The sequence below is a fragment of the Onychostruthus taczanowskii genome, unplaced genomic scaffold, assembly GCF_017590055.1.
Source record: "Onychostruthus taczanowskii isolate IOZ18803 unplaced genomic scaffold, ASM1759005v1 scaffold74, whole genome shotgun sequence".
In the NCBI taxonomy this organism is placed as follows: domain Eukaryota; kingdom Metazoa; phylum Chordata; class Aves; order Passeriformes; family Passeridae; genus Onychostruthus; species Onychostruthus taczanowskii.
This window is the reverse complement of record NW_024505229.1, coordinates 1788644-1806021: the sequence shown is the minus strand read 5'-3', so window position 1 is coordinate 1806021 and position 17378 is coordinate 1788644. Positions and strand designations below refer to the sequence as shown.

Sequence of the window (17378 nt, the reverse complement as noted above, 5' to 3'; positions counted from 1 at the left end):
TCCTGCCAGCCCATTCCTGGCCTCTCCAGCCGTCCGGACTGCCCAGACTGCCACCCTGAAGCCCACCCTGGTGGCACACAGCCCACCCTGGTGGCACACAGCCCACCCTGGTGGCACACAGCCCAGCCCACCTGTGCTGCTGGTGTCCCAGGTCACACCTGCCCTGCACCATCCCCGCTGCTGCTCTGGTCTTGGCTGTGCCACCGCTTGGGTCCCTCCCAAACTAAAGCGATTCCCAGTGTTTTCTCAGCATTTCTCCTACCCACAAACTGCTGTGGTTCCTCTTTCCCTTCCCTTTTGAGGCCAACCCAGAGAGGGCAGCGGGTGGGCTTTGCCTCGTTCAAATCCTCGTTCCCAACCTGCAGCCAGAAACACTTCAGAGCAGAGAGGGGCACAGAGGAAGGAGCTGCAGCCCCCAACACCTGCTCCTGGAGCTCCTGGACACCCAGGACCTGCTGCCAGCCCGTGCCATGGAGGGGAAGGCAGATAATCAGCAGAGCGTGGTGGAGCTGGTGGCTGCGTTTGAAGAGCACTGGTAAGGCAGGAGGGCTCTGGGTGCTGAGGGTTATGGCTCCACGTGGAGTGGGTTTGGGAAGGAAGAAACCCACTGTGGAGGTGGTTTGGAGCCTGTGGAAAAGCTGACAAGGTGATTTGCAATTCTTCACCACTCAGGTCTGCCTCAGTGTCTTCTTCCCACTGCGGGTCGTGAGCAAAATCTGAAAACCTCAGTGGGTGTGAGTGGCTCTGCCTGGCTCAGGGTCAGGCTGTGGCAGCCATGCCCCACACCCAGCATGTTCACACTCAGCCTGGCTGGTGCATCCTGCTGCTGCTGCTGGGGAAAGGAATCCTGGTTTGCAAATATGTAGGCAGGGGTTGTCACTGGGAATTAACTGACTGGGTGTCTGGGAGGGTCCCAGCCTCAGACTGTCCAGTTGTTTGCAGAGATGTGGCTCCAAGGAAAGGAAACAGAAATTATGTTAAGGGAGAGAGAGAATTCCTTCCATAAAGCAGCTCCTTCCTTTGGGGTGTGAGCTGGGACCCTCAGACAGGGTGTGCTGGGGTCTGAGCGAGGGGATCTGCCCTGGCTCTGGTGTAAAACTAATTCTGAGGCTTCAGGTGAGTTATTGTCAGGGCTGTGCCTCACTTTCTCCACCTGATGGATCAAGATATGGAAGCCTGCCATTCCTTGTACCATGAGATGCTCTCAGTGAGCCTTGGATGGGTTGGGCAGGTGAGTTTTGCAGCAATTCCTGAAGATGCTCAGGCACAAGATTTCATTTCATTTCAGGAACTCCTGCATCTCTGCTGTGTGCTTTTCCCCAGGCTTTGTGGTTGTCCCCATCATCCCACAGTGATGTTGTGTTGGAACCACTGCAGTGATCTACTCCCATGTCACTGCTGCAGTGTGTTTGTTGTTTGCCCTGGAGTGTGAGTTTGATTTAGAGGAAATAAAAGTAACTTGAGACTTTCAGAGGAAGCTGGGGAACCTGGGAATGAGCAGAACATTTTGGAGCAGACAATGGTTTGGCCCAAGTCAGCATAAATAGAAAGAGAGAAGTTCCCTGTTGGGACTCAGCTGTGGCTTTAGGCTGACACAGGTTTGGGAGGCACCAGGAGAAGTGGAAAAAGCCTCTTTGTCTCTGAAGGGTTCTGCCAGCCCCCCTGAACAGGAGGGGATTTGTGCATGGCTGTGGATGCACTCCTGAGCTCACAGACATCCTGAGCATGGGATGGAGCTGGCATCCTCTTCAGATGAGTTTCTGGCTTTCAAGTCACTTCCTATCCTCAGCTTTGCAGTTTGATGTCCAATTTCTTCATGTCTTTCCCTTCCCATCCATCCCAGTCCTGTCTGCAGGCCGACAGTGGATGTCTTTCCACTTTCTGCCCAGAGCAGTTTCCTGCAGTGACCAGCTCTTGGATGACAGACAAGTCACTTGCTGTCACCTTCATGGCCTGGCTTCTCCCTCATGCCCGCTCTGGACCTGCTTTCTTTGTCTTTGCCAGAAAAGGGAAGAAAGAATGCCACCAAAAACAACCTGTCTGCAAAACCACCCACGCATGGCCTGCTCTTGGCTCAAAACTCTTGGCTATTGGGCTTCTCCCTGCTTTTCTCCATGGTGGCAGCAGGCAGAAAGCCAGAGCTGTGGGTGGGATAAACAGCAGGATCCTGCTTTTCTACAGCAGGAGAGGGACTGGGCACAGCAGCAGGGGGCTCTGGGAGAAGAGAGGCTGGATCCTGGCCCCGTGGAGGATGCTGAGGATGTTTGTACTGCAGGGCTGGGGTGGAGCAGAGCAGTGTCAGCACTGGACAGCTGCTGCTCTTGTCCCTTTTGGTGGCTTTAAGCTGGGCCTGGGGAATGGCTGAGCTGATCACATTCCTTTGTAGCAGGGACAGCACATCTGCTCAGAGGGACAAGCAGGCAGGCAGGCAGCCCCAGCAGCTTCCAGCATTCCCTGCCAGCCAGAGCCACTCCCTGACCAGGAAAGAGAATGAGGAGGAGGAGAATCAGCAAGGTCAGCGTGGACTCAGCTTCAAATGCCTCCGTTCTCTGCGGAGCAAAATCCGTGAGGACAACTGGAGGAGGCCACAGGGCCCAGGCCTGGAGCCTGGCAGCCAGGTGAGCTCCAGAGGCTGCTGGGTGCCCACAGTCAGGCAGGGCTGGCTCAAGGTCTCATCTTTGCCCATGAGACTGAGCCCTGCTCCCCATGCAGGAACCAGAGGAAAAGAAAATTGCTCTGGAGCTGCTGGAGACAGAGCAGGCTTATGTCAACCGCCTCCACCTCCTTGACCAGGTGAACTGGGGAGTGGAGGGACCAGTGCAAGGGGATTTTGGAGGGATTGAAGCTGTAAAAATGAAAAACACTTGGGCTGCTGGTCTTTTCAGCCAGAGACTGGGCTTGGCCTTTGCCTTTTCTGCACCCCACACCTCTGGGAAGCACCCTTGTCCCAGCAAATCCTTCCATCCCCCTCTCCTCTTGTAGCCTGGGATTTTCCTCCTGCACAGTCAGGCCTTTCACTGGGTGATGTGCCTGTCCCAGAGAGGGAATGGGATCCTCAAGCATCTCCCTGGCCCTTTTTGTTCACCCTTCTTTCTTCCAGGTGTTTTATACAGAGCTGATGAAAGAAGCCAAAACTGGGAAGACGGTCCCAGAGGAGGTGGTGAAAATGATCTTTTCCAACATCTCCTCCATCTACCAGTTCCACGCTGAGTTCTTCCTGCCAGAGCTGCAGAAGCGCATGGAGGATTGGTGAGCTGCAGGAGGGGAGGGCAGGACACCTGGGGGGCTTGGCCAGAATGGGGGAGCAGCACTGAATTCAGGCTCCCACCAGGACCAGAGCTCAGCCTGTTTTGGTCCAAGTGTCTTTTGCTGGAAAACACTTCCTTAAAATGCTCAGATCAGAGTAGGGAAGGCTGGGTGACATCTCCGGTGGTTTGAGGGTGTGCCTGGGTATGAACAGCCCAGGCTGGCTGCAAGGTGGGGACATTCCCCTTCTGGAGAGCAGGAAACAGTGTGAGGATATAGCAGCCTGCAGCAGGAAAACCTCAGTCCTCCACCGTGGTCCTTCAGTTCATGCCTCACTGTCTGTCTGTCCTGAGGAAGCTGCTGGTCTGTGGTTCCCTCCTGCAGGAACCGCAACCCCCGCATTGGGGATGTCATCCAGAAGCTTGCACCCTTCCTCAAGATGTATGGGGAGTACGTGAAGAACTTTGACAAGGCCGTGGAGCTCATCACTACCTGGTCAGAGAAATCACCCCCCTTCCAGGAGCTCATTGCTGACATCCAGGTAAGGCAGAGCTCCCAAAATCTCCAGGGAATGGGGAAACAGGGAGGCTGGGAGCTGCCTTGGTCACTGTTCCTCTCTCCATGCCTGCTGTCCCTGCCCAGAAGAGGAAGGTGTGTGCTAACCTGACGCTGCAGCACCACATGCTGGAACCCGTGCAGAGGATCCCGCGCTACGAGCTCCTCCTGAAGGATTACGTGCGGAAACTCCCGCCCCAGTCCCCCGACAGGGGCGATGCCGAGAGTAAGGGCTCTGCTCTCCACGGTGGGCAGGGCAGGGTGGGTTTGTGGGGGAATAACAACCCCTGGTGTTGTACATGGGCACCAGAAAACCTGGATTCACTCACCTGCTGCTCTAAGCCCTTGGATAAACCTCTCATTCTGATTCTTTTCTAGCTGGGAAAGGGATTAATCTCCCTTTTCAGGGGCTGGGGAGTGGGGAGGGGAAGGGTGGTGTGTCCACAGTATCCCCTAAGGAGACCTGTAGCAGCTGGGGGAGCTTTCAGACCTCTGTGGATAACACAGTTCCCAGTCCTGCTGGGATGGAGGGATGCAGGAGTGGGCTGTCTGTCCCTCCAAGACCCCTCCATGTGCAGTCCAGCTGTACCCAGACTCCTGCACAGCATTTCAGGGCCACTTTGATTGTGTTCATGGAAGGGCAGCAGCTGCTACTCATGTTCATCCATAAGGGACAGAGCCAGAAGCTTCCTCCCACAGCTCCAGAGCAGGTGTTTCACCTCCTGTCTATTCTCATTGCAGAGGCCCTGGAGATGATTTTTATGGTGGCCAAGCACTCCAATGCAGCTATTGCTGAGATGGTGAGGCCCTGTCCCAGCTGGAAATGCTTTGCAGCTCACTGCACAGTCCCCCTGAAGGGGACAAGAGCCCTGTGGAGCTTAGACCCCGCACTTAATGCCCAACCTCACCATCCCAAGCCTGGGGAAGTCCCATCTGTAGCATCAGCTGGGGTGTGACCAGCTGGTCACGGCTGGGAGCTGCTCCCAAAGATCAGTCTGGGCTCAGAGAGCTGTGCTGCCTCTCCCAGTACTCAGCAACAGGCTGGGAGGTGGGCATGGAGGAGACCCAGCTGTGACAGGGCTGTGGCTGCTCAACACCCCACAAGAACAGGTCCCTGTGCCTCCCCCAGGAACGGCTGCAGAACCTCTGGGTGGTCTATCAGAGGCTGGGCCTCGAGGATGACATCGTGGATCCCTCCAATGAGCTGATCAAGGAGGGGCCAATCCAAAAAATCTCCACCCGCAACAACAGCACTTCGGAGAAGTACCTGTTCCTGGTGGGAGCTGGCATGCCTGGGGCAAGGGGAGGGAGCAGATGAGGTGGGAGTGGGGAGAGGGGCAGCACAGCCTGGCCAGGGTGTTGCTGGGTCACCTTGACACAGAGGGGATGAACTCAGAGCTGAGGGGGGAGGGTTTGACCCTGCTCAGTGCAGGGCACGGTTGGGAATCTGCTGATCCCTGGGCACGGCAGCCCTGGGAGATGCTGCACCTTTGCAGGGTGGGAGGGGGCTGAGGCAGAAACAGTTTTAGGTGGGATTCTTCCCAAGGACCAGCTCAGCTCTGGGGAGTGAAGGACCCCAGACCCCAGGGAAGCCCACAGCTCGGAGCAGGCAGTGCTGGGCTCCAACCCACCCTCTTCTCCCCTGCCAGTTCAACAACATGCTGCTGTACTGCGTGCCCAAGGTCATCCAGGTGGGCGCCGAGTTCCAGGTCCACCTCCGCATGGATGTGGGGGGCATGAAGGTCAGCCAGACGCCTTGACTTTGTGCTTCCCCCAGCTCCTGCCTGCTCCTGACTGCTCTGGAGTGTGGCTGCTGCCCGAATTTCCTCAGGAGGGAGGGAGGAGGTGGAGCCAGAGGTGGCTTTGTGAATGGGGTTGATACTCTGATCCTGGGAAATGCTGGTGAAATCTTGTGCCTGTGGGATCTGAGGGGCTGAAGGGCTTGTGCCAGAGGGACATCCCTGTGCCCCACATCATGGAGAAATGTCCAGGTGTGCTGGAAGTGGGTTCAGCTGCACATCCTTTCTCTGGTCTCCCATAGGTGCGGGAGCTGAAGGACGCTGAGTTCCCTCACACCTTCCTGGTGTCGGGAAAGCAGCGGACACTGGAACTCCAAGCCAGGTAAGGGGATGGGTGAAGTCATGCAGACCCTCAGGGACGAGGGACAAGAGCTCATCCAGGTCCTTTTTGTGCCCAGGTCTGGGGAGGAGATGGACGACTGGATCAAGGTACCACCAAGTGCTGGGAGAGGGGGCACAGCCCCCAACCCAGCTGGATGCCCTGGGTCAGGGTACCCCCAGTGCCCCTCCAGCCCTGCCTTGCCCTCTAGGCCTTCCAAGATGCCATTGACAGGAAGGAGAAGAGGAGTGAGACCTTCAAGACAGCAGTCCATGGACTGGAGACAGACACCCCTGCACTGAAGGTAACCCTCCTGCTCTCCCTGTGCCCCGCCTGGGAGAACACACCTTGCTGTTCCTGTTTCCCAAACTAAACCGACCTGGGGGGAGGCTGAGGACACCCAGACTATGGTCTCCCACCCCAGACAGAGGAGCTGGGCCGCCGAGCCCCACAGTGGGTGCGGGACAATCTGGTGACCATGTGCATGCGCTGCAAGGAGCCCTTCAACGCCATCACCCGCCGGAGGCACCACTGCCGAGCCTGCGGATATGTGAGCCCCCCTCCCTCCCTCCCTCCCTCCCGGCCTGCTCGGGTGGCTGCCGGGCCAGGAGTGCACCTCGCACCCCTTTCCCAGGCTTAGGGCTGCTCCTGCCCCTCAGCTCCTCGTGGAGCTGTCGCTGGGTCCCCTAGCCCTGCCCCAGCGTCACCAGTGTCCCTGTCCGGTGGCTGCAGGTGGTGTGTGCTCGCTGCTCTGACTACAAGGCCGAGCTGCAGTACGATGGGAACCGCCCGAACCGCGTCTGCCAGGAGTGCTTCATCTTCCTGACCGGCCACACGCTGCTCGAGGACCGCGAGGGGAAGCACAAAGGCATCCTGGAGGTGAGCTACACCCCCCTCTGCCGTCTGAGCACTGCCACCCACCCCGGTCTCCAGCCTCGCTGTCCCAGCCTGGCCCTGCACCCGCAGCAGGAGGGGTGGGAGTCACTCCCACGGCAGCCAGAAGGTGCGTGTGTTGATCTCCCTCCCTCGTGCTCCAAGCCTTGGGACCGCGCAGCCAGGGCTCCCTTCACCACAGGATGTCAGCAGCACTATCACAGCCAGGACAGCCCCTCACTTGCCCCTGCTTTGGGGAGGTTTCCTGGAGTGGGCAGGGAATTCCCCAATAAATTATCTCAGCTCAGTGCCCTTTCTATTGAGGTATTGAGGGATTTGTTGGTTATTTTGGCAGAAAGGAGCTGCAGAGGTATCAAGCAGGAGTTTGCTCTGCAGTTCCCTGCAGCTGCTGGACAAGAACGGCAAGGGGGCCACGCGGGGCTGGTTCGTGATCCCACAGGACGACCCCCTCGTGCTCTACATCTATGCAGCCCCCCAGGTGAGGCCTGGCTCGAATGCACCCGCAGGGGACATCCCGCTGTGCCCAAGGGACATCCCGCTGTGCCCATCCCCTGCCTCCCACCACTGTCTCTCTTCTTGGCAGGACGTCCGAGCCCACACCTCCATCCCCCTGCTGGGCTACCAGGTGCGGGACATGCCCCAGAGCGAGTCCCGGCACCTCTTCCAGCTGGCGCAGTCCCGGCAGGTGTTCACCTTCGTGGCCGACACTGAGGAGCTGAAACAACGCTGGATGAAGGCCATGGCGCGCTCTGCTGCGGGGATCACGGACCCGGAGGAGGAGGAGGATGCAGATGAAGCAGAATGATGCCATTCCCACCCCTGCGCTGCCTGGGGGTCACACCTCCCCTACCTGCTCTCGCTGCTGGCTTTGGGCAGACCCCCGACATCGCTGCATTCTGGTTTTCCATCGCGATAGGGGCAAGAAGGGGACACGTTTGCCAGCACACGGACAAGCTGGATCCCTTTTCTGTCCCTGGGCAGAGCAGCTGGGAGCGGGGATCTGGGGAGCCCGCGCCCCGCAGAGCCCGGCCGGGCGCGGTGCGGTGCCGCCGGCGGCCGCGCGAGGGCAGCACCGGCCCGTCCTTCCGCGGCCGGGCGGGGAGCCCGGGCCGGCAGAGCCCGTGGGACCGGGACTGCGGGGACAAACCCCTCCTGCGACCCTCTCTGCGCTCCCTGCAGCCTTCTTTGGGCGTCTGTTTTACAGAGAGCCCCGTGGGATTGTCCCCGTGGCTCCACATTGCCGTATATGTCACAAATATATCAGGGATCCAGCTTGTAGCTCAGCCTCACAGCCCAGAGACATCGGTGCTGGGTTCAGATGTCCCTTTTCCAGCTTGTCGCCACTCCTGGCCTCACACTGCAGTCCCGTGGTATGGGGGTACCCCTTAACCACAGACAGCCCTCACCTGCCTCACTGAGCCAGCCCATCCCAAACTTTCCCTGCACTCTCCTGCCCACAAGCACTTTCCACCCTTGTACCTCCCTCAGTTACATTTCCAGGGGGAAAAACACTCTGGGACAAGGTCATGTCCACACAGGTGATGCTGGGGAAACACGGGGGATCCCCCTCTCTATCACCAGCATAACAAGCACCCCTGTTCATTTCAGTCAGTGCTTTAGGCTGCAGTCCCACATTTTTCTCTCTGCATCCTCTTTAGCTCCCCAAAAATGTTGCCCAGGCAGAAGCTGTCACTTCTGAGCCTGCCAGGGGCTCATGCCCAGAGCTGGAGGAGCCCACGATCCCTGACAGGGAGGGCTTGCTGCCTGGACCATGCAGAGCCCAGGGGTGTCACAGGCTGGACAGATCCCTGCAAACTGGGAAGGGAGGTGGAGCAAGGCACTACAAATAGGAACAACACCTGGGGAAAGGATGGGGGGGTAAAGATGAATCACAGCTGTCACCACTCTGGGGGGCTTTGGGGAGACAGGAAAAAGCTGTGAGCAATGTCCTTCCTCAGTCTTCTCTACTCAGCTCATCCTGGGAAAGGCCAAACTGTGGTGGCTTCGTCTCCTCCAGCTCAAGAGATCCTGTCAAGGAAGTGGGAAAGGAGGAGCTGCATGTCAGGCCGAGAGCCCTGCCAAAGCAGTTGCTCTCAGGGTGCCATCTGAGCCCAGATGCAAACAGCACAAACAGGGCTTCCCAGAGACACCCCAAAACAGCCCTCACCTCCCACTGTCACCCCGTGGGAAGGGGAAACCCCTTCCAGCAGCCCTGGAAAAGCCAGGGAGTGCAGGGTGCTGCGGGGAGGAAAGAGTGAGCAAGGGGAAGCCCGCGGGGCTGGAAGCTTCTGCGTGGTGGCCCTTCCACCTCGGCGTCACCGCTGTGTCAGCGAGGAACAAAACAAGCCCCGAGCAGGGAGCTGCCCTCAGCTCAGCTCGTGAATGGCCTAAGAATAAATTTCCTGTTTACCCAGTGAGGAATTGCTCCTAGGGCAGAGGGCACCTGGGGCTATTTTTACCAGCTCCTGCTCTCCTCCCTCCTGCCCCCCAGCACCCTCAGGACCACTGCAGCATCCATGAGTGCCTTAAAAGGGGGCTGCCCCAGAGGAGAGGTGGCCCTTGGGAGGGAGTGGCAGGACACTAGGGCAGGCCACTGGCATGGCTTTGGCATCGTGCTACCCTCAAAGACAGGGAGACAGCATCACTGCCCTGAGCATCCCAAAAAAGGGGAGTGGGAGACCGAACTTTAAGGGGTTTTGCATCATTCCCCAAATAAAAAGATTTTTACAGGTGCAGAGAATACAGTGATGAATTTTCCCTGCCTGTCCTGTCTCAACCCCCAGGCAGTGCCACGGCAGTGGTCAAGCAGAGCAGTTTGGCCTCCCGCCTCCAGAACAGAAAGTGAAACCCCGGTGCAGAAGCCACAGTTTCCTATTCTCGAGAATGGGGAAGGCTCAGAGGCCATTTACTGGCATCCCCCCGCGGGCCCCCCCACGCCTCTTCCCGTAAGCACTGACCAAAATACCCTGTGAAACCCACAGTGCCTGTGCTGGGCCGGGACACCCACCACGGAGAGCACCCAGCCCGGGCCCAGGGCAGCCTGTGTCCCTGCAGAGGCTCCACTGTCCCGTGCTCATCCCAAACCCTGGCTGGGTACCCCGCCTCCAGTGCTCATCCCAAACCCTGCCTGGGTACCACACCTCCGGTGCTCATCCCAAACCCTGCCTGGGTACCACACCTCCGGTGCTCATCCCAAACCCTGCCTGGGTACCACACCTCCGGTGCTCATCCCAAACCCTGCCTGGGTACCACACCTCCGGTGCTCATCCCAAACCCTGCCTGGGTACCACACCTCCGGTGCTCATCCCAAACCCCAGCTGGGTACCATACCTCCTGTGCTCATCCCAAACCCCGGCTGGGTACCACACCTCCTGTGCTCATCCCAAACCCTGGCTGGGTACCACAGCTCTGGTGCTCATCCCAAACCTTGCTGGCTGAGTACCATACCTCCAGTGCTCATCCCAAACCCCAGCTGGGTACCACACTTCTGGTGCTCATCCCAAACCCTGGCTGAGTACCATACCTCCAGTGCTCATCCCAAACCCCAGCTGGGTACCACATCTCCCATGCTCATCCCAAACCCTGGCTGGGTACCACACCTCCAGTGCTCATCCCAAACCCCAGCTGGGTACCACATCTCCCATGCTCATCCCAAACCTTGGTTGGGTACCCCAGCTCTGGTGCTCATCCCAAACCTTGGTTGGGTACCACACCTCCAGTGCTCATCCCAAATCCTGGCTGGGTACCACAGTTCCCATGCTCATCCCAAACCCCAGCTGGGTACCACAGTTCCCATGCTCATCCCAAACCCCGGCTGGGTACCACACCTCCCATGCTCATCCCAAACCTTGGTTGGGTACCCCAGCTCTGGTGCTCATCCCAAACCTTGGTTGGGTACCACACCTCCAGTGCTCATCCCAAATCCTGGCTGGGTACCACAGTTCCCATGCTCATCCCAAACCCCAGCTGGGTACCACAGTTCCCATGCTCATCCCAAACCCCGGCTGGGTACCACACCTCCCATGCTCATCCCAAACCTTGGTTGGGTACCACACCTCCAGGGCATATCAAGAGGTTTGAGGGCATGAAGGAGTAAAGGAGGTGGCAGGGGCACAGTTGTGGTCCCCCCCTTGCAGGGCTCTGTACAGTGCAATCTCCCCCTGCCCCTCAGCAGGGCCTGGGCTGGTGCCCCTCCGTGTGTGGCATGGGATGAAACCATGTGGGCCTGTAGAATCCCTCCAGCTCCAGCCTGCAGGGCTGCTCTGGGAGCTGCTCTGTGGGCTCTGGGCTCTTGATCCACAGGGACAGGCTCTGTCGGGGGGTTCTCTACATGCTTGGCTGTCCCCCTCTTTGGGGACTGTTCCACTGGGCATGTTCTCTCGCTCACTAATTGCAGGTCCCTCTGCACTACATGGGATGGGGTTTTGTGCTCTCTAGGGACTGTTCTGCTCTGCTGGGGCAGCAGATTTTGCTCTGTAACCCCTGGGCTTTGCTCATATGGGTGCTGGCTCCATAAGGGCCAGCCCCACACAGTGCTTGTAGGTGTTGAGCTCCATAGGGGTATTCCCTGGAGGGGCTGTGACCCACAGAGTCCCTGCTCGGGGACAGCACATCCCTCACTGTGGGACACTGGACAGGACAGTGCTGTGGGGGGGGCTCTCAGGGCAGCACACCCCTCACTGTGCGATTTTGGGGTGCACACCCTTCACTGTGGAATTTTGGGCAGCTCACCCCTCACTGGGAGATTTTGGGCAGCACACCCCTCATTGTTGGATTTTGGGCAGCACACCCCTCCCTGTGAGATTTTGGGGCGCACACCCCTCACTGTGGGATTTTATTCCCTGGAGGGGCTGTGACCCACAGAGTCCCTGCTCGGGGACAGCACATCCCTCACTGTGGGACACTGGACAGGACAACTCGTGCTGTGGGGCACTCAGGGCAGCACACCCCTCACTGTGGGATTTTGGGCAGCACACCCCTCCCTGTGAGATTTTGGGGCGCACACCCCTCACTGTGGGATTTTGGGGCGCACACCGTGCTGTGGGGCACTCAGGGCAGCACACCCCTCACTGTGAGATTTTGGGGTGCACACCCCTCACTGTGGGATTTTGGGGTGCACACCCCTCCCTGTGGGGCAGGGGGCACTCCCCCCTGGCTGAGGCATTTTGGGCAGCTCTCCGCAGCGCCGCGGTGCCGGAGCTGCAGCAGCGCAGCCTCTGCAGCCCACCGGGGCTTCCGCTGCTCCCGCCAAGCGCTTTAAATAATAAATAAATGGAGTTGAGAGGCAGCCACAGCAGAGCCCTGCCCCGGGGCATCGCTCCCGCCGTGCCAGGGCTGCGGGGACACGCGGGAACCCTGAGTCCCCTGAGCCTGGGGGCACCCCCTGCATGCGGGGGGATGTAAGGTGATGCTAAATGATGGAAAATATTGGTGACATAACCCCCCCTTCAATAAAAACCCACAGCCAGGATTGTGTAACATTAGGACTGGGGTACCCCACCCTGCTCTTCACCCCCAAGTCCCTCCGCTCAGATGCGGAGGGGGGATCCCAGCATCCACCCAGCTGCACCCCATTTTTGCAGCGCACGGGCTGCTGGGGGTGTCCCCCTGCTTGGGGCAGCGTTTGAGGGGGGGGAAGCTTCCTCCTGCTTTTCGGTGGCCCCCGCAGGTGCCGGCAAAGCGCATTTCGTGCAGTTGAGAAGCAGGTCGTGCATCCCGGCGTCTGGCGAGGCGGGAGGTGTTTCCCGGTGGCGCAGGAATTTGCTGTTTGCGCCTGTGTTGCAGGAGGTTGGGGGAAGGAAGAAAGGGGCGGAGGTGGTGGGGGGAAGCTGGCAGTTGTTATTATTTAATTTTATTTTCCTTCCTCCATCCAGGAATCTCTGCAACGTGCCGGCTGCTCCCCGGGAGGCTGGGGTGGCCGTGAGTCACTGCTGCCGCTGGAACGTGACTCAGTCCTGCTGCTCTGCCGGCAGGACATGACCAGACTGCCAAAATCCGGGAGAAGCCCCAGCTCCCCTTCCCGCCCGCGCCGGCGGGCGAGGACACGCGAAATCCCCTCCCCAGGGAGACGGCAGCCCCTCGCGGGGCAGAGCTCGGCATGGGGGGCACAGTGGGCTTGCTTATTTATTTATTTACTTTATTTATTTATTATCTTCTCATTTTTTTATCTTTTCATCTTTTTCATTTTTTTCCTAGGAAAACCCTCTCCACCCACTCTGGCTCACCTGCCCATGCATCGCCGTGGGGCTGGGCTGGGGGGAGTCCCTGAGGTTTTGCTTCCCCATTTTCCAGGCTCTATGGGTGAGCAGGGAAAGCTTCTGGCACGGTTCCTGCCCTAGTTCCCGTGCCTCAGTTTCCCCATCCGGTGGGGAGTGGAGATTTCCCCATCGGGACAGGGGTTACTTCAGGTTGTGCTTTGAGGCCAGTGAATAGCAGCTGCAGGGGGTTATTATTAATATTAATTAATAGCCAGGCTCGGTCGGGGCTCAGGTGGCAGGGAGGGAGCGATGAAGCAGCCCTGAGTCACAGGGCAGGAGCAGGGGTGGCTCTGCCTGAGCCCTGACACACTCACTGCACCCCAGAGTGGCACAGCCAGGGCTGGGTGATGCCGGCCGTGAGCCCTCCTCATCCTCACACTGCTGCTGCTTGTGGGAGCGGCCTCGAGGAGCAGGAGGGCAGCGCTGAGCACCGGGAGCTGCCACGGCTCGGGCCCGCCGTGCCCCGTGGCCGCAGCTGCCTCTGGCAGCCGTGATTGAAAGCCAAGCCGGCCTGGCAGGCCTTCCCTGTGATCTTGTTAATTAAGAAATACATTTAATTAGCAGCACCCCAGCTGTGACTCAGCTAATCATCATGATCGAAACAAGAGCCGGACTCCAGCGCTGGAGCACGGAGCCACCAAACCCCCTCACCTGCCCTGGTGAGTCCCTGGTTCTGCCCTGCCCCATCACCCACCAGGCACATCCCAGTGCCCTCCTGGGGTTTTGGGGTGAGTTCCCCTCAGCTGGAGGCAAATTTGGTCTGAGACTGTCCCCATGCAGCACCTCACACACGCTGGTGTTGTCCCCACCCAGGGCAATTACCCATTGCCAAACGGCAAATAATCATATTAATAACACATTTACCAGGCTATAAATAGACTTGATAATAACACCCTGGGTTTTCCAGGAACGGATTGTCAAAAATGTGGGGAAAACCATTCCCTGTCGCCTGGGTTGCAGATGGGGAAACTGAGGCAGGGTTGGTTTCGGGCACGACTCTCACCGAGTGAGCGTCTGCCAGGCAGCTGTGGAATTTGCTCCCGAATAAACTGTCATGTAAATGAACCCTTATGTATATTTATAGGAACCATCCTGCCAGCTGGAATCTAATAGGGGAGAAAATAAACTGGGAAACTGCCTGGAACAGGAGGGCGGTGCCTCACACATCAGCCCCATGCCCCGCTGGCACTGCCAGGGGTGAATGTCTGTCTGTCCCTGTCCCCAGGGTGTCTGTCCCTGGTCCTGGGAATCCTGCCCTGCATCCTGGGGTACCCAGCTCCGGTCCTGGATGCTGATCCGTGCGCTCTGGGATGCCCAGCTCTAGCTCTGGGATGCCCAGCCCTGCACCCTGGTGTACCCAGCCCTGACCCTGCGTGCCCAGATCCTCATGTGCCCGGATCCTGGGGTGTCTGGGAAGCAGCCACCGAGTGCTCTGCAGCTGCTGTAGGCTGTAAGGGGCTTTGGGGTGTGGGAAATGGGGAATGCTGTTGGCACTGGGGGTAAGAGGGTCCCAGGAGAATAAAGCTACAGAGCATTTGGAGGGGCTGGCACAAGGGGTGCTCAGCAAGTGGGTGAGCCCAGAGATCAGCGTGGGTGCTCTTTCCCTGCCAGCAACAATGCACACGTGTGTGTGTGTGTGTATGTATGTACATGTGCACGTGGGTGAGTGTGTGTGTGTGTATATACATGTATACACAGGTGTGTGTGTGTATGTGTGTGTGCACATGGGGGTGGGTGTGTGTATGTATGTACATGTGCACGTGGGTGTGTGTACATGTGTGTGTACACGTGCACACGTGTGTGTGTGTGTGTACATGGTGTGTACACGTGCACACGTGTGTGTACATGTGCATATGGGGGTGTGTGTACACGTGTGCAGGTGTGTGTGTGTACATGGGTGTGTGTGTATATACATGTATACACAGGTGTGTGTGTGTGTGTACATGTGCACACGGGGGTGTGTGGCAGTGCCACACGGGTGCTGCAGAGCACCCACCACGGGGACAGGGTGGCATCGGGGTGGGCAGCAGCACACACAGCAGGGATGGAGCACTCCGGGGGTCCCTGGCCCTTCCTTCCCGGGGCTCCCTGACCCTGCTTTCCCGGGGCTCCCTGGCCCGGCTTTCCCGCAGCCCCGGCGCAGCGCCGGGAGGGGGAGCGGGCGGCAGCGGCGGAGCGAGGCCGATTAGGGATGCAGACAGCGCTGCTCTCTAATGTCTTCCTGTCTCGAGCAGACAGCAGCAGCCTGCACAGCTCCTGTGCTGCGGCCGCCCTCGGCTCCTCGGTGCGTGCCCCAGCCCAGCCTGCAGCCCCCGCTTTTCGGGTGGCACGGGGACCTGCTCCCTCGGGTCCCAGCAGGCCGTGAAGGGATGCGACGGTGCCAAGGCCGGGCGTGACCCCGCAGCCATCCTGGAGCGGGGTTCCTCGCTGGAAAGGGTTTTTGGAGCAGGAATGCTGGCAGGGTTTCGTGCTGCGGCACCTCTCCCTCTCTGCCTCCCTCCTGCTGCTCCCGAGCCCTCGCCGCCGTGATTCCCTGCAGCGGGCTAAAAATATCCCCGGGAGCTGCCGCGGCACACCGGCGCTTGGAGCGGGTGATAAATAACCCGGGGGGAAGCTCTCAGCGGCCCTTCCCGGCTGCTGCGGGAGCAGGCCGGAGCCCCCGTCCTCGCCGTGCCGCTGGAGGGTGGATGGACACACGGAGGCACTCAGGGAAACGGGGATGGAGCAGCCTCTGCCCTTTGGCTGCACAGGGAAACTGAGGCACAGGTGGGGCTCTGCTGAGGGGGTGAGGGGAGGTGATGGACCCGTTTGCTCGCGATGCTGGGGCGGGAGAGGGGGTCAGCAGGGCTGGGGTGGGATACACAAAGCCCGGCACTCGTGTCACTCTGAGTCACATCCCTCTGCATCAGGCTCGTCCCTTTGCAGCAGCTCCATCCCCTGCAGCACAACCAGCTGCCTGCACCCGACCCATCCCTCTGTGCTGGATCTGTCTCCTCGCAGCAGCTGCATCGTTCTGCTGTGGCTCCTTGGCTTTGCACCAGATCCACCCTGCTGCCGTGGATCCATTCTGCTGCTGAGGATCCACCCTGCTGCCATGGGTCCACCCTGCTGCCATGGGTCCACCCTGCTGCCATGGATGCACCTCCCTCCACTGGATCCAGCTCCAGACCCAAACTGCCTCACTCTCCCCACATCACCCTCCTCAGGGTGTGGGACGAGCTCTGGGGACCAGCTCGGGAATCTGTCCCCTTCTCCCCCACCTCTTCATCCCATGGGACCCCATCCCTGCCTCCCATCCACAGACCAGCCTGGGCAGTTCTCATGCCCGCGTACCTCGGGCAGCTCCACATCATGACTGGCTTTCTCCAGAGCCACGGAGAACAGCTGCAGGAGGGGGGTCCCATTGAGGAGGGGGGTCCCAGTTCAGTCCCATCACCCTGCTGGGGCCGAGCCTCCCAGGGGAGCCCCTTCCTGCCGTCCCTGCCTCCTCGCTCCCATTCCCGCCACGTCCCAGCCCACCCCGGCGGAGCTGCCAAAGCACAGGGCAAACGGGGACAAGCCGGGAGAGAGGGAGCGATTTTTGTGAGCCTTTATTTTCCTCCATCAAAATCCACCAGCCGGAGAGAGCAGCGGGAGGGGGAGGATGGGGAAACCCATCAGGTTTCACGGGCGACGCTGCCGCCCCCCGCTCCGTGTTTGCTCCCCCTCCCTGTACCACCACATTTCATGTCGGCCCCGCAGCGAGGCTGAGTAATAAATATCAGCTGCTGGGAAGCGGTGAATCACCGCCGCTCCCGGCGCTGCTGCTGCTGACACACCGCGGCACTCGGTGCTTCTGTCCCCAGCGCTGGCCCCCCGCCAGCCCGCCGGGTCCCCGGGCGGCGGAGCCCCCGGCCAGCCCCTCGCCGCAGCCACCGGGCACTTTCGGCCACGGCACAAACACGTTTGGCCACATTCTCCTGGCTCCCGTCTAGATCAGTGCCAGGAATCGGCTCCAAAATCCATCAGTTTTGGGAAGGCGCTGCTGGGTGGTGACATTTTGCCAGTGGAAAGGAGGCTGGGGATGCTCCTGCCCCCCTGGATGCTGGGGGTGATCCTGTGCCAGACCTCATGGTGGTTCACCCCATCCCCAGTGTGTCTGACTGGTTCCAGTGGGCTCATCCAAGCCTGGAGCAGAAGTCTCATTTTCCAGCACCCCACCCAAACACCCCTGACACCCACCAGCTCCAGGTGCTGCCACCTCCCTGCTGCCTGCACCCATCCTGCAGCCTTTGGCCCCAGCCAGCCAGTCCCCATGGGATGGAGGGT

At 59.5% G+C, this 17378-nt stretch overlaps 1 protein-coding gene across 1 annotated transcript; it reads left to right on the top strand.

The window, feature by feature from the left end:
- The first annotated feature begins 470 nt into the window (after positions 1–470).
- On the top strand, positions 471–7919 carry FGD2 (FYVE, RhoGEF and PH domain containing 2). The gene is made up of 16 exons (XM_041422771.1): positions 471–535; positions 2387–2618; positions 2713–2793; positions 3101–3249; positions 3631–3787; positions 3889–4027; positions 4543–4601; positions 4931–5077; positions 5451–5543; positions 5843–5922; positions 5999–6029; positions 6131–6223; positions 6344–6469; positions 6652–6798; positions 7148–7291; positions 7397–7919. The coding sequence occupies exons 1-16, from the start codon at positions 471–473 to the stop codon at positions 7616–7618; spliced, it is 1965 nt and encodes a 654-aa protein (XP_041278705.1). The 3' UTR covers positions 7619–7919.
- Positions 7920–17378: the final 9459 nt, after the last annotated feature.

What these genes read in the sequence shown, in the direction of transcription:
- FGD2 (XM_041422771.1), top strand. Translation starts at nt 471, where the DNA reads ATGGAGGGGAAGGCAGATAATCAGCAGAGCGTGGTGGAGCTGGTGGCT. An exon ending in CGACAGGGGCGATGCCGAGA is followed by an intron (nt 4,028 to 4,542) that starts GTAAGGGCTCTG and finishes TTCTCATTGCAG; the next exon opens with AGGCCCTGGAGATGATTTTT. An exon ending in ACTGCCGAGCCTGCGGATAT is followed by an intron (nt 6,470 to 6,651) that starts GTGAGCCCCCCT and finishes CGGTGGCTGCAG; the next exon opens with GTGGTGTGTGCTCGCTGCTC.